The sequence below is a fragment of the Cyrtonyx montezumae genome, unplaced genomic scaffold (assembly GCF_038088225.1).
Source record: "Cyrtonyx montezumae isolate F1298 unplaced genomic scaffold, pur_monq_1.0 scaffold_12, whole genome shotgun sequence".
Classification (NCBI taxonomy): Eukaryota; Metazoa; Chordata; class Aves; order Galliformes; family Odontophoridae; genus Cyrtonyx; species Cyrtonyx montezumae.
The window spans coordinates 5,075,702-5,093,490 of NW_027071848.1; the positions used below are offsets into that span (position 1 = coordinate 5,075,702).

General features: G+C 45.8%; 1 protein-coding gene across 1 annotated transcript in view; it reads right to left on the bottom strand.

Moving 5' to 3' along the window:
- The window catches only part of ME3 (malic enzyme 3), a 113,661-nt gene that overhangs the window by 1,197 nt on the left and 94,675 nt on the right, over positions 1 to 17,789 (bottom strand). Inside the window, exons 7-12 of the mRNA XM_065729957.1 lie at positions 11,941 to 12,050; positions 4,047 to 4,144; positions 3,302 to 3,415; positions 2,627 to 2,732; positions 1,546 to 1,688; positions 597 to 770 (exon numbers count right to left, since the gene is read on the bottom strand). Coding sequence (XP_065586029.1) covers positions 597 to 770; positions 1,546 to 1,688; positions 2,627 to 2,732; positions 3,302 to 3,415; positions 4,047 to 4,144; positions 11,941 to 12,050 — 745 coding nt within the window. The remainder of the gene's footprint in view (positions 1 to 596; positions 771 to 1,545; positions 1,689 to 2,626; positions 2,733 to 3,301; positions 3,416 to 4,046; positions 4,145 to 11,940; positions 12,051 to 17,789) is intronic.

Here is a 17,789-nt window from a genome sequence, read left to right on the forward strand (position 1 = left end):
AGAAGCAAGACGAAGGAAGTTTATAGAGATGGTCATTTTTGCTAGGATTATACAACACATGGTTGAAACCTCAGCAGCAACAGTGGAGCTGGGGGGCTAGTTCTTAACACAACCTGCTAAGCTATTCAAAAATGCATGTGTTTATGCACTTCAATGGAGCCAGGATGATGGAGATGCTGTGCCTGGGCAGGTTATAAACAGAATCACAGAATGATTGAGATTGGAAGGGGGATCTGTTGAGGCCATCTGCTCCAACCCCTGCTCCAGCAGGGATACCCAGGGCAGAGTGCCCAGGACCATGTCCCAGTGGCTTTTTGGAGATCTCCAAGGAGGAGACCCCACAGCCTCCCTGGGTAAAACTCCTGACAAGGGGAGTAGCTGTGGTTATGGCATGTGGATGATGGAATGAGAGGAAACTTACTGTCACTCCTGTAGGTGCAAGGAAGCATGAACTTTTTTTTTGAGACTGGGAAAAGCTATGGCTTTTTTCTGATGCTGTGCCATTTCCTCAGGCCAATTTCTTGAATTGCATCAAGTAGGTACACGTGCCCCTTACAGCTTTTTGAAAAAACAGTGGTTATTAGCCAGTTGGAAACCTGTGCTGTGATGAGGAAGATGTCATCAGAGATGTGCCGGACTCCACAGGCTATGACTCCCAGTGCCACTCCTGGGAAGACGTAGGCATTGTTTCCTTGGCCAGGGAAGAAGGTCTGGCCGTTGGGCAGGGTAACCTTTGAGAATGGACTCCCACTGGCAAATATACCCCGGCCCTGATCAGGGAGAGAAAAAGAGGCATGAAAATGCAGGAGAACTATCTTATATTTCTGCTGCTCTTCAGAGATATATTCAAGAAACTCAGGTGATCAGGTAGAGAAATCTTTAACAAAGCCATCCCGTGCCATTGGTACTTCAGGAGGGCCTGGTCCCCAGAGCTACACACGAAGTCATGGACAAGGCCACTGAGTGCCGAGCAGGTCTTTGCACTGCCCAACTCCAAGTGCTTTAAACTTGCTGGAAGACATCTCTCTTCCTATTGCTGTCAACCATCTATGCAGTGTGAAGAGGGACTTATGTATGGGGTGAGGATATGGGGGCTGTGTAACTACCCCAGCTGGCAGAACTGAGAGAAAGAAGCAGCAGGTGGCAATGGGGGACTAGATGATCTTATAGGTCCTTTCCAACCTTATGAACTTATGAACTTATGAGGCAATGCCTTCTCTCTCACCCAAAATCAATTCATGTGACCTTTCTTCAGTGATTTCTTCAGCTATGGAGCATGAGCGGGCTGACATAAACAGATAAGGTGGCAAACTGTAGGGGACAGCAGCCTGGGAGGCTGGGGCATCTCAGTCAGCTTTACAGTCTCACGATGTATAGGCTCACATTGTAATTCAGGCTGCTAGGGACACTAAGGATTTCTCTAGTCCAAACTCCTGCTTGTGGCAGGGTCAGCTGTGAGGTTCTCAGGGCTTTATCCAGTCTGGCCTTGAAAATCCCCAAGGACGTGCCTGGAGCACCCATCCTCCCTACACTGACACCCAGTACCTCGGTGAAGCGATAGCACTGCTCTGCTGTGCACTCTGCTTTACTCGTGGGGTTGCTCAGGGCAAACACAATGGGCCTCTCGTTGAAAGCTGCCATGTCCTTCAAAATCTTCTCCGTGAAAGCTCCTGCAATGGCTGCGACACCTGAAACAACAACAACAGAGTGAGCTGGTGCTTTCTGACATCAGTGCGTTGGACTGATCTCTCCTGAATGCCTCTTATCACCATGGGAGGAAGCCAGGATCCATTTCTGGAGAGGGAGGTGCAGATGTTTCTTCATTACGTTCTGAAGAATGAAAAGCCTGGCTCAAACTGAAAGACCTGCCTGTTGTCCTTGTCCTGCCCTGCTTGCCTGGGCCCCACATCCTGATGCAGTGGCACCTCCATTTGCAGCCTGAATGGAAGGGCTCTTACAGAGAGGAAGACCATCCCACGGCTGAAGGGAATGATGTAGAGAATTCAACTGGCTAAAGGACACTGAGGCCCTGGAGCGTGTTCAGAGAAGGGCAACAAAACTGGTGAGGGGCCTGGAGCACAAGTCTTATGAGGAGCGGCTGAGGGAGTTGGGATTGTTCAGTCTGGAGAAGAGGAGGCTCAGAGGAGACCTTATTGCACTCTACCACTTCCTGAAGGGGGGTTGTGGTGAGGAGGGGGTGGGCCTCTTCTCCCTGATAAGTAATGACAGGACGAGAGGGAATGGCCACAAGTTGCGCCGGGGAAGATTTAGATTAGACCTGAGGAAGCATTTCTTTTCTGAAAGAGTGGTCAGGCACTGGAATGGCCTGCCTAGGGAGGTGGTTGAGGCACCATCCCTAGCGCTGTTCAAGGAGCGTTTAGATGAGGTGCTAAAGGACTTAATTTAGTAGTTGGGTAGAGATAGTGATAGGAGGATGGTTGGACTAGATGATCTTATAGGTCCTTTCTACCTTATGAACTTATGAACTTATGAACTTATGTGGGCAGAAGAAACCCACCAACTCATTGCTCATTGACTCTGAGAACAAAAATAGGTCCTGGAAGAAAGACAGAAACTCTCCTCAAAATAGAATTGACATGGAGAGGTCACGTTAAGGGAACTCCACCTATAATTGCTGTTGGCTTCACTTTCTCCACAACCTCCTCTAGTGTGCTCACACTGGGGTGGTCCTGGGCAAACATCTCTTTCTCATGGTTCAGGTGGCTCCTGCCCTGCGAGAGAAAAGAAGGAATCAAACTTTAGAGTGCTGGCAAAAGGTAGAGACATAATGAAGAAACTCACCAGTTCATTTCCCCTTCCTGCCCTTCTTTTAAGCAGGGATGGGAGCAGATGCCCCAAGGACGTGGGTGAGTGGGCATGGTGGTGATGGGCTGGCAGTTGGATGGGATGATCTTAGCTGTCTTTTCCAACCTTAATGTCTCCCTGAGGTGCCAGGGAGGGCAGAGCAGGGCTGATCCAGGCTGGGTCATCAAGCTGTTGTGATGCCCCACATAAATGACATGCACAACCTCCAGTGCTAATTGAGATCAATGCCACTGAGACAGCAGTGTACCATCGTACCACTTAGAGGCCCAGCCCAAAGTGTTGCCTCTGGGACAGCCAGTGCTGCTGTTCAGTGCTGCTACCATGAGATCCAGCAGGAGCAGCTCTGCTGACACCAGTGACACCACAGCCTTTGTGGTGGGGCTGAGCAGGGTTCAAGGTGTCTGCCTGCTCTGGCCTCTCTTTAGCGTGCAGGAGGTGCTGAGGAAGTGGAGGATAGCTCTGGACACAAATTTACCTTGACTATCAGCCCCTTGGAGTCCACCATCCATATTTTTTTGATGGCATCTTCACGGGAAATTCCTTCCTTTTCCATGGCCATGAGGATGAGATGTGCTATGCCCATCGCAGCCTGAAGTACAGTAAATAAACATTTCAGTGGGGTATCAATGTCTTATGGGGGAAGATCTTAAATGGAAGATGTGTTGGGTCATCCCCCAGCACTGCTTAGAGCAGGGAGAATTTCTGCTGTGTGACTGCACAGGGACACACACTGCCCAAAGGTGGGAAACTGCCGAGCCAGGACGTGGACCAACTCTAGTACACAGTCCAGGCTTTAGGTTTTTCTTCCTTCCCACTCTTTGTGCAAAGCACCAGACAGACACTCTGACTTCTGCTCTGGAGGCAGTGCAACTGACTGCATAAATTGAGGCCATGCTCTCACAGTTCTTTAAGTTTTAAATCCTTTTGACTATGTCATTAAAGAGGGCCTGGTTTACTCTAAATACGAACCCCGAGGGCTCATGCCAGCCTCAGGCCTCCTCATAAGGGAGGTGCTTAAAGCCCTCATGACATGTAGGCAGCCTTGGAGCATCCATGCCACTCAAAGATTGTGTGGCCCACTCCTGACCTGTGACAAAGAACCTGCTTCTGTGCTTTGTGTCTGGGAAGCCAGACCTTGTAGGGTGTTCCCTGGTTGACTTTATTTCTCACTACATTTTAATTTAGATGATATTTAGGAAGAAACTCAAGAACATTCTTACCTCTCCAGCTCCCTGGAAGACAAACTTATGGTCACAGAGCTTGTTCTTTGTGATCCTTAAAGCTGCAAAGAGGCCAGCAACTGCAACAGATGCAGTGCCTGAAAAGAGAAAACACTGTGAGAGGGTTGGCAAAGGGATTCCCCATCCTACTGACAGCTGTAAGAAACCTCGTGGAAGGAACTACGCTCTTAAATCCTTGGGGGTTTGGTGTTATCTTCTATCTGAGACTCAGTGTCTCTTTGGGAAACCAATATTCTCCTGCCTTGCAGATGTCTTCTGAGGATTAGCATTTCCAAATAGTAGTAAAGTTCACATGTAGTGATAATATAATGACCTATCCCGGATGAGGGCACAATGAGAACTCAAGTAAGGCACAGGCTAGGGAGGCTTCAGGCTCTGGTGGTGCCTTTTAGACTAAGAAACCTGATTTCACCAGTTTTCCAGTGTTTCCTATTATTCTGGCCATTTAATCAGGTTTTTAATCAGATTTTTAATCAGCCAGCAGCTTGGGAGCAAAAGCAGAGCAGCTCAGAAGCAAAACATGACCGTGAGCAGTGAAACCAGCAGATGGTGCTGCTACATCTCTTGAGATTCGAGTAAATGAGCTCTACCTGCTCCTTTTCTTTAGTGCCACAGCCACAGCTAAAGCAGAAATCTGCTGGTATGTCATGGCAATGGGCAGTGGTTTTCTCTCTCGCTATTTCCATGCGAACACAACACCTAGTGGGAGCACAGTTATCCTGGAGGAGAAGTAATTTCCACTGTCACGGGTAATTTTGCATAGGGAACCCATTTAAGCTGCAAAGAAAATCAAGAAGTTTTTGTCGGTACCATTATCTCACAGAGCTTTGCTTCTGAAGCTCAGATGAGTTCAGTTCTCCAAAAGAGTTATTGCTGCCACCTGGTTTCTTAAACCTCTGTCACTGAAACTTGCTCTGGCACCAAGGACGAGGTCCTTCTGTTAGCTCAGAAAACGAACACGAGGAAATTTCTCTTGCTTTCCCTGCCTCTTTAAGTTGTATGCACAGTGATACGTTCACCTGGCAAAATGCTGCGCCATCTGATAGAAAGATTGCAGGAGGAGATGGCAAACAGCCAAGGAATTGACAGGGAGAACAGATAATGGCTGAGTTCTTAGATGTTGCTCTTTTTCTGGGTGTCACACAGTGTGCCCATGCGCCTTCTCCAGATTTTGGTGGGTCTGCCATCAGCAGGACTGCCCAGCTTCTTGCCGTGCCACTGCTAGGGATGGGGCTCCTCAGAGAAACACGGACCCATGCTAAAGCAGACACATGAAGTCTGATGAAATTGAGTTGGAAGGGACCCTTAAAGGCCATCCAGTCCAACTCCCCTGCAATAAACAGGGACACCACAGCTTAATCTTGTGCTCAGAGCCCAGTCCACCCTGACCTTGTGTGTCTCCAACCCCCTGCTATAGGCAGGGACATCTCCCTCTAGACCAGGTTACTCACAGCCCCATCCAACCTGACCACAACACTTCCAGGGAGGGAGAATTCCCAGTTGCTCTGGGCAACCTGCTCCAGTGTCTCACCACCCTCACAGCAAAGCATCCTTTTAAAGGTGTTACCTGCAAGGATTTGAGAAGTGAGGTGTACAGGGGTCACTGCTTCAGCCATGCACTGTGCAGAGCAGAGCCTGGTGGGACAGGGTGTGCCTTTGCTTGTCCCCTGTACACGCACTTCAGAGAGACCAACAGCAGGGCTCTCCTCAGTTCTGCTATTCTTAATCCTTCCTTTCTGTCCCCAGTGTGCTTCCAGTCCTTCCACATCTCCCAAACCACATCTCACCCCCATTACTCAAGTAACAAAGTTACGGTACCTTGGCTTCAGCTCAATATTTTTCTTTGATAATTACAATTTCTGAGCATGTAACAATAGAAGCATCTCTCTATGGAGGTGAGTGCACAGCTGGCTTGCATAAGGAGTTGGCTAATCAAAGAGTCATTGAATCATTAAGGTTGGAAAAAGACCAGAAAGATCATCTAGTCCAACCATCAGCCCACCCCCACCATGCCCACTAACCACGTCCCTCAGTGCCACATCTGCATGCTTCTTGAACACCTCCAAGAACGGTGACTCCGTCACCTCTCTGGGCAGCTGTGCCAATGCATCACCACTCTTTCTGAGAGTAAATACTTCCCAGTATCACAGCAATCACAGTGCTTCAGTTCCAAGAAGACCACAAAACGAGATGGGGGAAAAAAAACCCTGTCACTATGAGTTGTGGCAAGAGAAAACCAACTACACACACTCCAGGGCCTCAATGTCCTGTTATGAACTTATGAACTTATGAACTTATGAAAACCAACTACCCTTCAACACATCAGTCATTCACTTTTCCGAAGAGATTCAATGCTGCTATTGCAGAAAACTGCTTCCTTGAGTAATTAGCAAGAGCCAGCTTGGCTGCTCTGTGTGGGAGGTGAGATAGGGAAGGGTGCACAGAGGAAAATGCTCACAAAGCACCCTGTCTGTCTGAAACTCAGTGGATGCTCTGCACTATGTTACAGGTTAGTAGTGAGCAGCCCTCAGATGTGTCTCTGGGGACTCCAGATGAACAGGGCCAGCAAAGGAAAGGGCTATTTGAAACTGAGGTGCATTCAGGAAAACGGTTTTCACAGTAGGAATTAATCTCTGACGCTCAGGCATGCTGAGAATATTGTAAACATTAGAGAACCACTCTCTTGAGGCTGATTTTCTGCTTGTTCTAGTGTAAGGCAGAACTAGACCCATAGATGTCAGTGGAGCTACACTGGAGCAAATTAGAGAGAAAGGATCTGTTCTACAGCTTAGCAGAGATGGAAAAGGCAGAAGCACTCATTCCTGCTGATGTTACCCTGCCTCCAGAGCAGGGGCAGCATAGAGAAGTGGCACAGTGCTGCCCTGTGATGATGCCAAGGCTGTACTGCATATGGCAGCTCCCAGCAGCTAAGCAGGGAACATGTGGGGACACGGGATCCCAAGGATGCGTGGGGATGGGAGTTGCCCCAAGTAGGGGCAGAGCAGAGCAGAACATCACACGCTTGGCCTCTGGGCTGAACCCAGGCCTTCTAACAGAGAAAGTGATCGTAGGATCATAGAATCATAGATTCATTAAGGTTGGAAAAGATCACTAAGGTCGTCTCGTCCAACCATCAACCCATCACCAGCACCATGCCACTAAACCATATCCCTGAGTGACAGCAGCAAGCAGCCACATTGCTGCCCATTTCTCTTTCCAGCATTCGTGTGGATGGAATTACAGTGAGGGAAGGGATGGCCAAATTCAGCCCCATCTTCCCACTTTTACCTTTGCTCTGCCTGCTTACGCTTCTCCCATTAAAACCACGCTAAGGGTTAGGGCCCAGGCAACAGCAAACACCCGTTCAACAGCTCCAGTGAAGGGCAGTCAAGAAAATATATTTAAATTTATGGATGCAGAGGAAGTGTAGAGCTTTTCCAAATCCTGGTTCACATGAACATTCAGCTTGTTATTGGAAAACAGAGCAGAGCTTTCCAGATGCACTCCAAATGCATCATCAAAAATCAAATACAACAAAGCCAAAGCAAAAAGCTGTTGAAGCATTTGCAGCTCAATGCCTCACCCCTCTGTCTGCTGGCTATTGTTATCCTTCCCCCACGGGGCCTCTGTAAGAGATTAAGAAAATAAACCTAGAAATGGCATGGGGCAAGTCATAGAGAACAGCAGTGAAATGCAAAGTATCGGTGCTTGGGGAAATAATTCACTACCTCCATGAATAGATCAGGGACAGTGGAGACCCAGAAGATCTGTGGAGGGAGTGAAAAGCTATAATCCCCGAAATAATGTAACATAAGGGCAGATCTTTAGGGCCCTTCACTACAAAGCCCAAGGTGCTGAAGTCCATTCCTACACAGGACTGTGGACTGTTCTGATCCGGCTTGTTTTGCAGCCAATCAAGTGATTTGGGATGAGAGATAATGGCCTTAGAGCAAGAGGGAATGGCCTTATGTTGCTTCAGGAGAAGTTCAAGTTGGATATTAGGAAAAAAAATTCTCAGCAAGTGGTGAGGTACTGTCACAGGCTGCACAGGGAGGTGGTGGAGTCACCGTCCCTGGAGGTGTTCAAGAACTGTGGAGACGTGGCACTGAGGGACGTGGTCAGTGGGCATGGTGGGCGTGGACTGGATGATCCTAGTGGTCTTTTCCAACCTTCATGATTTTGTGATTTTATGATTTTGTTATTTAGACACAAGTCTTGGCACTGGCCTGTGAATAGTTAATGTAGTAGCAGCAGGGAAAAAATACAGGAGCTTCTTCTGCTGCAGAGCACAGCAGGTCCTAAAGGCCTTGACAGTGGTGAACCCCTAGAGGACTGAGAACATCTTCATGCTTGTCTTCAGGCTGGGTGAACCCCCTTGGGGGGAGCATGCTGCTCAGGAGCTGCCTGGCAGGACACAGCCTGCTTTGTTCTGCAGCAAAACTTCATCCAGCGCTCCCTTCCTATTGTGCTCCCCCCTCCTTAGTTTCCTGTGTTAATTACTGATGCATTTTCCGTGCCAGCTGAAACAACAAAGTAAGATACTGCGACATGTTCATCTGCTGAAGTTTGTCGTTTGCCTCGCCAAAAACTAGCCCAGCTTCTCAAAACATGAGGAAATGTGCAAAATGGGCCCAAATCTTTGAAGTTGCTCAGATTTGCAGTTCTGGAGTCATCCTGTTCCCAACCTCAGCTACGGTAGAGAGCAGTGTTCTTCCAGGCTGAGGCACTGCTGCTTGAAGTGTCCTGGAAGGCTGATGCTACGTGGGGCTTAGTGGGTTAAGAGATATTTGGAGTCACAGATTCATGGCCAGGTTAGATGGGCCCTGGGCAACATCATCTAGCACCTAATTTGGTGGTTGGCAACCCTGCTCAAAGCAGATGGGCTGGAAGTGCATGATCCCTTCCAACCCAAGCCACTCTATTATTCTATGATCCAGTAACAAATAGAATAGAATGGAATAGAATGGAATAGAATAGGATAGTTCAGGAATCTCAGATCTCCATCCATGGAGATACTGTAACTAATTAGACTGGGTGAACCTGACCTGAAGTCAAAGCTTGATCTAACTTTGTGGGGTTGCACTGGGTGATGTCTAGAAGTCCAATCCAAATTAAACTCTTCAACATTTAATTTGTGTGGAGCAGGAAGGCAGAGATGCCTGGCTCAGGGATACACAGGGCTTGACACTTCTATAACCATTTTCAGTTGCCTACTTTCTGGTTGGTGCTGGGCACAATTTAGTGGAGCAAAGTTACAGAAGGAGCACAAAGAGCAGAGTTCAAGGCAGTCATGTCCCTCCAGTTTCACACGTGTTGCACTGCCTGCCCTGGTACCTCACTGGGAAACAGGGAGAAGGGCAATCAATTTTCTCCCACATAGCTGAATTTGAAGCTGTTGTCCCTTGCATGAACCCAGGCAGAGTTGGGAAAGAACTGATGTCATCACCCCACAGAGGAAGGGGAACCTCTTCCTTAATGGGGAGCCCCCATGTGTGGGCACTGCGAACCAGCTCCTGCTAGCTCCCAGGCTCATGGCTTTCAGAATAAGAGCAATCACCTCACCCCCATTTGTGGTACCTGGCAGGTGTCCCAGCCAGCATCAGCGGGCTGGGTTGAGCTGGAAAAGGTCTGAATCACTTTAACTCTGCTGGGTTTTGACAGATTTGGCAATCCAGTCATTTGTGTGACCAAAGTTAAAAAAAAAAATTAGGCGTTAATATTTTAAACTGCTTTCTGTTTGTGTAAGGCCCTGGGGAGGCCTGAGGGAGATGAAGTGGGGTGATTTATCTTTTCTTCCCACGTCTTGCCTCTGTGGGTGCGTTGGCTCACTGCACTCACAAACCAATGGACGAGGACTTTAATTAGTACAGCTCAGGCCAGACACACCTTGTGCTGCTGTGCCTAAGAGATGTTTTTAAGTCAATAAACAGTGCCAGCTCAGAAGCTGGGGTAACTCAGGCTTCAGGAGGTCTGCTCCTGTCTGACTTGAGTAAAATGAATGCAAGGCTTTGCATAATTCTCATTAATCATTTAAAGCACAGTTTGCATTGAAGTCTCTCACTTCTTTTTTTTTTTTTTTTCAGTTGTCAGGTCATGAAACGCCAGCATGTTAGAAAAGAGAGAGCCTGAAGGAAAAACAAAGAACAGGAGGGTGTAAGTGAGAGAAGGCACTTGCTACCCTTCTCCTGTCAGCTAAGGATACAGAGGGGCATATTAGCGTGGGTGAAACAGACTACTCACCCCAAATTCAAGTCCATTAACGTCTGATGTGACTCCAAGACAGAGTTAACTGAGCAGATCCAAGTTGTGTCACCTTCCCAAAGGTCCCCCAAAACTCATTTCTGACCCTGGCTCGGTGTTCCCTTTTCTTTCTGACAGCTCCATAAAAAAGCCTGAAGCAGTGCCTTGCTTCCCTTGACTCGTTGTTTGTGTGCTCAAAGGATCAGCATGACTTCTTTCCGTACCTACTACTGTGAAACCAGTGCCAGATAGATGCTTTATCTGAGAATACAAGGGGCTTTAGTAAGATGCAAAATCCTACTGTTCCCTCAAGAAACCCACAGATCTGTCACATCACCTGGCCTCTTTTCTTTTTAACTGATGAGTTCCCTTCCACCCACACAGAAAGCAACTAATCCAAAATAAGCTTTTGCATTGCCTGCTTCTTATTCTGGGCTTCATCTATTCAGCTCCTAGAAAGTCTGAGTTTTTGGCTCTTCCATTCAAAAATGTATCCCCTGTACTCTTTGTCAGTCCTCCTCTCTCCACTGAAAGCCTTTCTGGGTAGCAAGAACAACTAGCAAGTCTACTTGTACAGGAATATATCTCACCTTCTGTGAAATGCTTAAATTCTGCTTCTAAACCCTGTGAATAGGACCATGCACCCCACTGCACCACGTTCCCACAATCCAGTTTTACTGCTTTTTGTGATATGACAGATATGAGCAGTCTGCTGCACGCACTGCCAAGTGTTAGTAGATGGGTGACAGATGTGGAAATGCTGCTGCAGAGTCTGCTCACAAAAGAGCCATCACTGTGTAAAAACACTGGCATTTGTTTCAGTCTCTCGCAAATACAAGCGAGGAGAAGCCCAAATGACTCAAAATAATTAGTTCAACAAACTGCTGACACATCTACAAGGAGGACTAGACAAAAGAAGAAAAGGTGAAAGAACTTCTTAATCACTTGGGAAGATCCTGTGTCTGTCAAATGGGCAAACACAACTTCCAGTGGTTTGAAGCAAAGTCAGCACCAGGTAGGGATGCCACCAGTGTACCAACTGCATGCTTCTGTGCGTCAGCAATTCTGCTGACAGCAGAGCCTCCCAAGGCCTGAGAGAGATGCTGCTTCTGATCCCAGCTGTGATGGTGTCATTGCTCTTTGGTGCTGGAAGAGCAGTGTAAACCAGTCTAGGGATGTTCTCAGATTACCCTGGTGTTAGCATCCACGGACAGGAAAGAAATTGGTTTTACCTTATCGTTTCTGCACATAATGGGGAGGTTAACAATAGAGGAATGTTGCCAGGATCAGCTAATGACCACCTGGAAACTGAAAGGCTTGTATAACTGTTAGAATGTCAGTATTGTTTTAGATAGCTTATAAGAAAATTAATGGGTCTCTCTACATTATCTTAACAACCTGAAGCACATGATCCATTTTCTCCACAGAACAACACTGCTGCAGAGAACAACTAAATTACCAAAAGCAACCGAGACTCATTTTTCAACTCAGACAGCTGCGATTATCTTTTTTTTTTTAATGCTCATGTGCAAATGCTAAAACTTATCACACATCTGAGTATTGTGTAACAAACACTTGTGTGATCTTAATCACTTTCCTCATGAGAAGGTGAAGTTTTCATTTTTCTACTTACCCTGAATATCATCATTGAACGTACAGTATCTGTTGCGGTATTTGTTGAGGAGACGAAATGCGTTAGCATTGGCAAAGTCTTCAAACTGGATTAGGCAATTCATACCATACCTGCAAGAAAAGGGGTAAAATGCAAAAAGATATTTCCACAACCTAGATTAATACGTATACCTTTAATGAGGACAGTGCAACTAGCAGAAATTCAAGTGCTGAGATGAAAGTACAGCAAGAGAAAGGGACCACAGTAACATCAAACAGGATCACACCCTTTCCAACTTGCACGCACTCAGAAATACAGAACCTCTAACTACAAGTTAGTTGTATTCACAATTTGCCCACTCGAGGGACACAAGGGGCTTCTTAATATGTCTATATATGTCTTTATACATATATATGTACATATGTGCATCTTTGGACTATTGTTATAACAAATTTTCAGTGGTATCATAGGACCATAAGAATCAGTTGAGTTGGGATAGACCCTTAAAGGCCATCCAGTCCAACTCCCCTGCAATGAACAGGGACATCTGCAGCTCCATCAGGTGCTCCATCCAGCCTGACTTTGGGTGTCTGCAGGGACAGGGCACCCACCATCTTTTTGTGCAGTGCCTCTCCACCCTCAATGTAAAAAGACTTTTTCCTTATATGCAATCTAAATCTTCCCTCTTTCAGTTTGAAACCATTTTCCCTTACCACAACAGACTGCTTAAGTCTGCCTCCTTCTTTCTTATATAGCCCCCCCTTTATTATATTTTGGTATATTTACTTTTTATATTTATTTTTGGTATATTTAGTAGTAGTAGTGTAGGAGAACATGGAACTGAGCACGTTGTTGTGTGATTTCATAGTCACGTTTTTGTGCTTTGGAAACACATTTCTCTCCACTGCAAACCAGAACACAGTGAGAGCTAGTCACCTGTGCAGTCCAAAGGCAAGAAATAATTCCAGTCCTGCCATAATTATCCAGTAATAGCAGAGCAAGTGTGTAGTCTCTAAAAACTGGGAAATACTCAGACTGCCACTTATCTACACACTTCCAGCACTTGCATGAAAGCTTTGCTAATGAAATCCAACCAGGCCATAAATACTCTGCTCCTACATAAGCACTGTGAACAGTGGGATAGCAGAGGGAAGGAGCAACACACCAATTAGCGATCCCTGGGCTGCAGCAGAAGGGCTCTCAATCCTGCACTCTGCTGTGGCCCTGAGCCTCTCTGGGACTGACAGCAGTGCAGAGGCAGCATCACCTTACATCCTTCCCATTCAAACTGAACACCTCCAATTAATTCTTCCAGAAGGGCAATCATGCCAGGGCAGGTGCTTTTCTTCCCAGTTAACATGAAATACAGTGCCCAAGGCCAACTTTGACTTATCTCTTGTGAGGTCTGGGGGCTTTCCTAGCACCTGGGTACCACCAGAGATGGGCTGCTATGCTCAGTATGTGGTCTCCCCTCTTCTGAAAGAGATACAGCACAGAGGGGTTAAAAATTGCTTTTGAGATGAGTCTGTGATTATTGTGTGCTCTTATTTTAGGAGGTACATTCTGCAATGTCAGAGTGCAGTGAAACTTCTTTGGACAGGTGGACAAGCACAACTAGTCATACTGGCCAGCAAGGTAGCAGCTTCTTGTCTTGCTGGAAGGAGAAAGAGAGAACCCTGTGCAATGTCCCTCTTGCGGTTACACCCTTTCTCCCTTTGTAAATCAGCAGGATCTAGACACTAAGATGGGGAAATTCCAGCTTGCCATGTGTTAAGATGGAAAAATCCTGGGCTTTGTGCCATTTTGCAAAGGGTCTGCCCAATGGCTCCAATTGGTTTTTTGACTCCGAACAGGACAAGTTCTTTCCTGCACCCCATGACAGATTGTGTTACACAGCTCAAAATCACAGAATCACTGAGGTTGGAAAAGACCTCTCAAATCACCTAGTCCAACTGTCAACCCATCCACACCATGCCCACTAACCGTGTTCCTCAGTGCCACATCTCCATGGTTCCTGAACACCTCCAGGGACGGCGACCACCACCTCCCTGGACAGCCTCACAGCTCTGAAAGATTTTCCCTACTATCCCACCTGAACCTCCCCTGATGCAACTTAAGGCCATTCCCTCTTGTCCTATTGCTGTTACCTGGGCAGAGAAACATCAAGTGGTGCATATTAAAAATTTACATTTCTTTTCATGAGATACTCTTTAATTGCCCACAGCCTCCTGCTAACTACCAGTTACACTGACTATCTGAGCAACAGAGAGTTTATGTGCTTTAAGCCTCCTCACTGCAGATTCTAGAAGCTATTACAAAGTCAACCAGTAGCAAAATTTCTTCTGAAATGCTTGGCGACGCTCTGAATAGCAATGTATGAGGACTCTCAAGTCTCTTTCTCTCCATGACATCTTGGAACTCAAAATGAAGACTTTGAATATCCAAGGATTTTGTGCAAAGAAACAATACAGAAAGGACTCAGAAAGCCAGTTTTCTAGTGGATGGTAACAGGGAGGAGACACACCATATAGAATGTCTGCAGCCATCTCACAAGCAAAGCATTAGCGGATCTTTAAGCAACTTATGTTGCTAGAGGAACTACTTCTCTAATGTCTTATTACACTGAGGAAGTAAAAAAATAGCAGCAGACTTGGTGAATAAAATCAGTGACCTCAGTCAGCATGAATGTGCATATGACAAGCTCTCTGAAGAACCTAAGGGGAGGTGGGTGGGTTGCCCTGACTACTGTCACTTTGATAAGGATATCAATCTGAATATTACTTTCTTTCGAGTAGAGAACTTGCTCCCGACTCCCTGTACCTGGTCTGCAGCATGAGAAAGCACCGTGAATTCTATTTCGTCTTTCATCTTTTTGATGAAGCAGAGCACTGGGAAAGCATGGTGACCCATAAATATTTCTCTTTGTGCCTCTCGGTATGCTGAGACTTGTGCTGGAATGCAGAAACTTTTCATTGAGCTATTTTTTTAAGATTATTTTCTTTTTCTCTGCCACTGAGTTCTTAAAATACAAAACACATTTCTGAGCCTTGTTTTGTAACATGAGATCTCAAGTTTTCATTAATAAAAATTACAAGTTGGTCATGGCACGACCCTGAGACATGATACTTTCAATGAAATTCTCCCAGTTAAATCACATATGAAAACCTAGGGATGATGTTCAAATTCAAGTCCTCAGGGACTACTTATCTTACGTGAGTTTTGAGAGGATTTTAAAGAAATTGTGCTGCTTTGGGTCACTGAAGTTAAACATGAAGTTAACTGAGCTTTGCCTTCAAAATCAACCAGTTCATTCTCATTGCTTTATCCTAACAGTATTTGGGCGGCAATGCTCCTTTCTAGGATGACCTGATCAGCTCAGAGACTAATATAGCAACAAAACAACTGCTGGGGCTGTTTGCAATAACATAACAGACTGAAGCATAGGAAGTTCTGCACAAATGTGCATGGGAACTTCACAGTGCAGTGATGGAGCACTGGCACAGGCTGCACTGAGAGTTACTCTGCACTCTGGAGACATTCAAGACCCACCTGGATGCCTACCTGTGCAACCTGGGCTAGGGAGCTGCTTTGGCAGGGGGGTTGGACTGGATGATTTCTGGAGGTCCCTTCCAACCCCTGCAATTCTGTGATCCTCCTAAGCAGCAACATGGTGAGTCAGTTTTTCTGTCTGTTCTTCATGGCACAGCAACTCAAGGCTTGTGTGACCTGCCTCATCCCACAGGAATTCAGAGTACTCTACCAGGAATATTTGGGTATCATACAAAAGGAAATCGTAGCCAATTTAGGACTGGGGGGTCAGAATTGCTTTAATATACACCAATGTTATAAAACATCCCGTTTGGGAGATAATATGGAGAACAGTTATTACTACAGAGTGAAAGCGTGGTCAGAGAGCTGCTGCTTGCACTGGAATTCAGCCAAGAAAAAGCAGTGCAGATTTCCTTCACTACTTTTACATAGCTAAAAGTTGGCTGAGTAATGCTCAGCTAGATAACTTCTCAATGGAGTGAAAGAGGCACATCCAGTAGCAAGTTGTGGAAGCTGAGAACAATTCTGGAGATGTTTCTTTCTCCACAATGTGAATACATTCTAAAATGACCACCTTAAATTTAGATGTCTAACTTTATTAAACACCTAAATTAGGAGATATAACCCTCACTGTGTTATCTAATCACCACTGCTGGTTTGGAATATGTCATATATTCAACTGTCAACTTCAAATATATGTCATAAAACCTAGGTTTTTATCACATTTTCTACTGCAATGCTTTGGTTTCCTTCAAAGCCTGTCATTACTTTCTATATCTCTAAAGAAATTGCCCTGCTGTATCTTATATGTATGGTTATCCACATGGTGCCCTGACTGGGTACGTGGAAACACTTTGGGGTGGAATGAAGTATCCCAGCCAGACTCCACCAACTGACACATTTTTAAAATGAAAACTGATGAACCTTTGTCAAAGCGTTGCATTTCACTGGGAAAATTGCCCTTTCCATTAAGAAACCCAAATTAATAATTTCTACATGGAGGGATCATTTTAGTGAGGTCTGCTTCCATTAAACCAGCTAAGGAGCTCTGCCCCGTTTACTTTGTGAGTTCTGATCTTGAAGGCAGCCCCACTTGGGACACATCTGTGCACATACAACATGCTCACTGTCCACATGCACAGGATGCTTCTTCACAGAAAAAGCGATTGCAAAATGAATATTTGAACAGGGATTTCTGAAGATCATTTAGCACAGTTAAGGATCCTCAAATGCGGAGCTACAGCTTGGAGTGGTTCTACAGAAAGGTCTCGAGAGCTTCTCTGTGAGGAAGAGGCTCCTCAGGTCAAACTGTTCAGCTTGTTGCCAGCTTTCATAGGTTCTTCCACACTTCTACCAACAACAGCGACTTGTCTCCTAACTTCCAGTTTAAGCCTGGAGAGTCTGAAGCCAAAAGTAGCAGGCCACATCAGGGCTGAATGCCTTCCAGTTAAGGTTGGCTCTCTCCAAGTCTGATCTGGACTCCCGGTGACTCATCCCCTCTAGGGCATCACTTTATCTTGACATCATGGACACTGGTATTCAATCACCCTTTATCAGAAAGGAAAGCATCAATATCAGGATTTCAGACTGACAACATACACTGGAGTACAACAAGTGCCCTCTCCAATGTACTTTCTTCCATCTCCCAGCTCTTTTTCCCCATCTCCAAAAAAGCAAGGTTTTGATTTTTGACCTCCTGATTTTGGATTCAAATCTGTTCCTGCCTGCAGATCCCATGGGATCTCTGCAGTCCTATATATGTCCTTCTGGAACGGAAGCATTCCACTTAGCATGAGTAGTTCTTATCTTTTTTAAAAGGGGAAGCATGGACAGCAAATTCCTGTGCCTCTTTGACATGAAGGAATTCAAACCTACTGGGGACAAAACAATAGATACTATAACAACTAAGTGTTTTATGGGCACATTAATTAGAATTGGAAACAAGAAGAGGTACTTAGTCAGTTGTTCCTCATTAAAAAAATCATCATCACCATCATCGTAAGTCTTTCATGATAAAGGATTCATGCTTTTGTTTATCACTGCACCATTTTGGTACTGCTACGATCCACCTAGAGCTACACTGAATCTCTGAGCTACGTTCAGTCGAAAGATTCTGTTAGTAAAATCTGTATCCCCTACAGTGGATGACACATATCTCTCTTGGATGAGCACAAAGTGTGGAACGAAAGAGCAGAAATACCAGAAGCAGGAGGCAGATGTTTTCCTGAAGACCTTGCTTTTAGCTTCATTATTCAAGAGATTGCCTGAACAATCTCATTATGAAGCTTGTTTCTTCATCCCCATGGGTATGTACCACTTTG